Genomic DNA, 6,000 nt, shown 5'->3' with positions numbered 1-6,000 from the left:
CTCCATTTACATGAATACTCTAATATAATAATACTCTACTTACATGATACACCTAATTTTACTCCTGACTAGAAAAATCACCTCTATAGTGTCTATTATGCTTTTTCTGAAAACCCTTATCGAAAACCCATATTTAAATATTCAATTGGAGAATCAATTATTTGGAACTTTGATGAAAAATTCGTTAATTTCAAAATAACTCTTATTTTCATTGATATAAAGTTTACTTTCCTTTGCTGGTGAATAGATTGATTAAATTCAACTTCTTTTAGAATTAACATTAAGCCCGAATACCTACTGGGTGCTTTAAATGTTAGCTTTGTATATCTTGTTCATTTTAATGCGAAGAACTGGTTTATATTTGTACATAAAATATTTATTTTTATCTGGGCAACAAACAGTAAATTATATTTCAACGTAAAAATAACATGAAATTAAAACAATGATTATATGAAACTAAATACGCCAGGAACGGCAGAAACGTCAGTTAAGCCATTTATGAATTTTCAATTTTGGCAGTACAACATTTTACACCTTTTTAATTAATCAAAAAGTTCGACATTTAAAATGTCATAAAAAAATAACTCTACCACGTTCTTATATTTAATTTATGTATTATTATGATGGCATTAAAAAGCGCTTGAAATCAATACATTTTGAAATTTTAAATGAGCAATTATTGCTTATAAAATTATTTCGTGTATCTCCGAATTGCTTGAAGTTTTATATTTAGATAAGTTTTTACTTTTTAAGTTTATCTAGTACTGCTGTCTATACTGAAAAAACGCAATTATTCAATCAATTAAGCTCATTCTTTTGGTAGTTATAGCCGAGCTTTAGAATAATGAATATATTTTTTTGAAACAAAACGTTATTTCGTATCGTTTCTATTAGCATTTAGAGCAGTGTGATAGTAGTTATTATGGTATGGTCTGGTTTGTTAATTTCGACCAGCCATTGTTTCTATCGACAACAATGAAACTTGACTTGTTGTGAAGACCAACGAAGGTGCAGCAGTTAGAAGTTAGTAAATGTGAATATTTGTTTTTTTTTTTACTTCCATTTAGGATACTACTGCAAAGGGTCGAAATGTTGATATAACTCATCGTTGTAAATGTCCGTGTATCATCAAACATGTGTGTTTGTAAGCGTTTATTAGGATTCAATGGCTAAAAATTCGTGACGCTTTTACAGACTTTTTGTCTTATTATCAGATTTTTAAGCAGACTTTTTTTTGTAAAGGTTAAATATTTTGTTTAATCAGGAAGTATTGATTTCATATTATAGCGATAGCATTGCGTTGAACAACTCATCTAACACTTGGATTGTTCTTGTCAGCGATAAGGACAGGCGATTCGATAGATAAAAGATTGAAACTGAAATCAATTTATTCTTGCAAACGCTTTTTCTGTGTCATCTTATTTTGTTTGAAATAAATAACACAATTAATCCCGCGATCAATTGTTAGAACACGTAACTCATAATCGAAAATTGCAGATTCAAATCCAAAAAAACTGATTCAATTTGCTTAATTTGTGCTTATATTTCGTCTCGAGTTCGGTGATGAAGGAAAACATCTTGAGGAAATGCATGTGTCGGGTCAATACCTGATTTCGATTATGTGAAAAATATTGTGCAAAACATAATGTGTTTGCATGTGTCTAAAAGTATGTGATATTTATTTATTTCTTAATATAGAACACGAACTGCGGCAGTGGTGTTGTGTATTCATCTATATGTATTTATTTTTTTGTATTGAATTAAATATAAATACTACAACCGGTATGAAATGTAGGTAAAGAGAACCAACAAGTAATGGTTATGTGTGTATTTTAACGTTCATTGTATGGACACGATAATTAAAGATAAAATAGTATAATGCCAAGTTTCTAACTATATAATTTATCTCGTGCTTTTCGGTGAAGGAAAACATCGTGAGGAAACCTGCATGTGTCTAATTTCATCGAAATTCTGCCACATGTGTATTCCACCAACCCGCATTGGAGCAGCGTGGTGGAATAAGCTCCAAACCTTCTCCCCAAAAAGGGAGAGGAGGCCTTAGCCCAGCAGTGGGACATTAACAGGCTGTTACTGGTTACTGGTATATTAAAAATAAGATTATATTTTAAAGGTTACGTTAAAGTGTGTTGGAAAATAGAAGTGCACTCGATTTTCTCACTCTCATAATCAAATGGGAAGGCAAATCCGACATAGCTTGGAACAGTTCTGACTTCTGACAACGGCCGTACTCGCTTTATGTGGCGAGGCAGTAAATAGCACTAACAATATCAAGCCACTAGAGAACTTACATAACAGAAGGAGCCAATTAAATAAACTGCCAGATAATCAGTCTACAGCCATACAAGCAAATAACTAAACAATAGAGATAGAAATAACGGGACAGAAAAATAATCTATATATCAATCAAGTTATTTATACAATTAGCATTCTGGTCTTAGTAGCAAAAAAGTGCAAATAAAAATAATTTAAATGAGAAAAACATTTATTTAGGTTGTACAAGTTTGTGCATTTATTTTTACCAAACATATTTCTAAAAAAATGAAATATTATTTCTGTGAAAAAAAAATCACATGCACAAGCCAGTTAAAAGTAAATAAGCCGACACATGTCAACGATTTAACTTATATGTTTTGGCATATTTCGTGTATATAAAGTTTAGATGAGTTTGACTTAGCATAACTTTACCGGTAATAGGATTCGTTTGAGTCAATTTCAAAAGTTTAATTATCACTTGTATATCACGTTTATAGTCAATAAAACTTTTAGATAAAGAATTAGAAAAGGCTTTTTTTTTTTTTGGGTTTGGTTGTCCTAATGTAGCTTCATACGACTGGCCGATGAGTGTTTTTAAACGAGACTTACCAACTCTATATCCCACGAGTAAATACGAGTGCACTCTCTATTTGGCAAATTCGATTTAACTAGAAGTTCAGGCGCAGTACTAAAGCCTAAATTCCATCCAAGACACGGTAGGTGTAACATTGCCAACTTTGTAACGTCTTGATAAAAAAAAAACGAAAATACATTTTATCAGCTTGATCAATCGGATTTCGAACAGTGTTATCCGTTGGGATTCGCAACGTCTATGTCATCGAGATAGTTGAAAATAGTTCTTCTACCTTGTCGGTTCTTACACACGCGTTCAGCTAGAAAGGTTTATGGTAATTAGTCCGTAAATGGTATGTAATCAAATGGAACTGCACAAAACCTATTCTCTCGATAAGTGGTAATGAGTTTGAAAAAATCATTCAACCGAAACCAAACTAATGCTACGTGATGATTTGGAACGGATCAGATTCTTCATTTAAAGTAGCGGTAGTCATGTAGACACAGACCACTCACTACTACCGTGAAACATGCTTACTTTGTATTGCTGTACTTTGAAGGGTGTTACTGTATTTACAAATATGAGTAATAGCGTATAATCCTTAAATACTCTTATCCAAGGTCCATGGGTAGAAATTTTTACTCCCATTTATTCATCTACCTCCTTAAATATAGCAATAAGAAAAACACAATCGGCCTAGTGTCATCACATTTGCCTATCTTGTTAACAAAAAAAAAAAAAACACAAGTCGTCGTTCATTTCCCCGTTTGATAATTAAAAAAAAAACACACGTCAAAGCTCACAACCATCTCCTTGTACCAATTAATTTAACTTTGAATATTAATATCTTCGGGTCTTGAACATGACGGCTGGTGCGCTCGAAGTACGTCAGCTGATGTCGACTTGATGCAGTTATTCATGTGGATGTCTGATGATGCGTTGGAGTGGTGGTCACGACGGTGTATCTGGTGGCAGTAGCGGCGACCGAAGTTACCACATATTGACCTGGTGGCAACAAGTACTGAGTAAGACATTCAATTAGATTAGAATTAACATAAAAATAAAGAGTAATTGGAAGTTGGAAGTGTGTGCATTTCCTTACGTCGGAAAACACATAAAGCCATTGGTCCTTCTTTTAAAGTATAAGTAGGCGGACGAGCATATGGGCCACCTGGTCACCAACGCCCATAAACATTGGCATTTCAAAAATTTAATCATTGCTTAAATCGCCATTTCACCACCAACCTTGAGACCTAAGAGGTTGTGTCCCTTGTGTATGTAATTACACTGGCTCACTCACACTTCAAACCGGAACACAACAATAACAAGTACTGCTGTTTTGCGGTAGAATATCTGATGAGTGGGTGGTACCTACCCAGACGAGTTTGCCCAAAGCTCTACCACCTGCGCCTGGACTCTTTTCGAATAAGGAACGTAGGGGAATAGAGAGTGCATCAGTGTTGGTACAAATAGCAGCAAACAACGTTTACAAGTAAGGCCGATAATTATTAAGATAAATTATGAACATATACAAGTACGATATACATACATTTTAATTCAATTTTTTTTCTTATTATTTTTCCCGTTTCTAGCTTTACCAACTAAAAAATCAGGTCACTGGTTGAATGCGATTATTAATTTTGATTTGAGTATACTTATTTAAATTCTCAATGTAAATATTTTTTTATGTAAATAAATATCTTAAATATGAAGTTATACATATTAACACCTGGTTGCCAAGTTTCGGGCCAAAACTCAAGCCAAGTTTTCAATGTTTCTCTTCAACATACTAGTATTTTAAATAATGTTATGAAGCAATTTTTATTGACATAAGAATTATTTTAATTGGTAATTTAAACAAAGAAATCAAAATTAAAAATAACTACTGTGTATATCAAGGCTACTACTGGTGGCAAGAATGCTAATAGTTTCCCTGTTGAATCGCAAGTTATTTCCCGCAAGTTTTTCGCCCAGGATCAGTCCTGAAATATAAACCAGCTCTCATTTTGAGACCATAACTTGGGGTGTTATATATTTTATTAAGGTTTTTACAATATTACTCCAAGATCGTGTTTCAAATAATATTATTGAACTGGTGTCTCACCTGCAACATGAACCCAATGTCTTCCTGAACGCTGCTCGGAAATCCCTGTTGAAATACGCGTAAATTAATGGGTTCAGTGCTGAGTTGAAGTATCCCACCCAAAATACTGCAGCCACCACTGGTGGTGGTGATGGACACGACTCACCACAGAGAGCTGTTATTATGTACCTGTTGGGAAAAGCTTGATATCAATGAACAATATTAAAAAAATATATATCCTCCTGACCGAATTCGTCCACAGTGACTAAACACAAGAAGAAATAACCATTAAGCAGAACAGGGCACAAGAGTGTGTGCGAACACAGATTCACGCTATATTGACACACTCATAATCCGATGGGACGGCAATCCGACTCGACCGGAAAGAGTTGAGACGCAAGACCAACGGATCAATAGGAATGTAAACACTTCCAACTTCTACACTCCGGACTGCTATTGAGAATTTTCGACCATAAAGCCAAAAAAATTTTTACTGGCCCGACCTGGGGTTTGAACCCAGGACCTCAGGATCCGCGGCCTTATCTATCCACTATCCAACGAGGCAGTCAAGTGAAAAAAATATGAAGTAGTATATTTATTAGTCTTCGGTTTTATTTTTGTGTTTGTATAATATTATGTCTTTTATCATTGTTCAATGATTGTAAATATAAATTTAATTATGTAAAAAGACAATTCAAAAGTACTTCTAAAATTGCCAACTTTAATATTTTGATTTTGACTAACTTTTAGATTTGTCATTCTAGACCCAATGAAAGTTTGCTGAATGGAAGTTATATTTTAATGTAAAAACTTAGCTAGCAGTGAATCAGAAATTACTTTCACAAAATATAGGAGGGAAGTGTAATTTTGTTGTATTTAAAAGAAGTATTCAATATTTTTCTATTGAATTGCAAACCGCTTCGTTTGTCTAACAGCTAGTTCATAAGACTGTCGCTTCCGAGGTCCTGAGTTTAGCCCTGGGTCTGGCAAAAAAAAAATGGGTTTATAAAATACAAAGTTCTCAGTCCCATTATCAGGAGTTTGGCAGTCGGCAAAGTTTACTCCCGTG

The 6,000-nt window shown here is 33.8% G+C and overlaps 1 protein-coding gene across 1 annotated transcript in view; it reads right to left on the bottom strand.

The window, feature by feature from the left end:
- Nucleotides 1–3,675: 3,675 nt before the first annotated feature.
- Nucleotides 3,676–6,000, bottom strand: part of LOC126778202 (octopamine receptor beta-1R-like) — an 87,734-nt gene continuing 85,409 nt past the window's right edge. Inside the window, exons 4-5 of the mRNA XM_050501674.1 lie at nucleotides 4,953–5,120; nucleotides 3,676–3,853 (exon numbers count right to left, since the gene is read on the bottom strand). Of these exons, the coding sequence (XP_050357631.1) occupies nucleotides 3,676–3,853; nucleotides 4,953–5,120 (346 nt within the window). The remainder of the gene's footprint in view (nucleotides 3,854–4,952; nucleotides 5,121–6,000) is intronic.

This window comes from Nymphalis io, chromosome 25 (genome assembly GCF_905147045.1).
Source record: "Nymphalis io chromosome 25, ilAglIoxx1.1, whole genome shotgun sequence".
Classification (NCBI taxonomy): domain Eukaryota; kingdom Metazoa; phylum Arthropoda; class Insecta; order Lepidoptera; family Nymphalidae; genus Nymphalis; species Nymphalis io.
The sequence above is the reverse complement of the archived record's forward strand: the minus strand, read 5'-3'. Positions and strand labels throughout refer to the sequence as shown.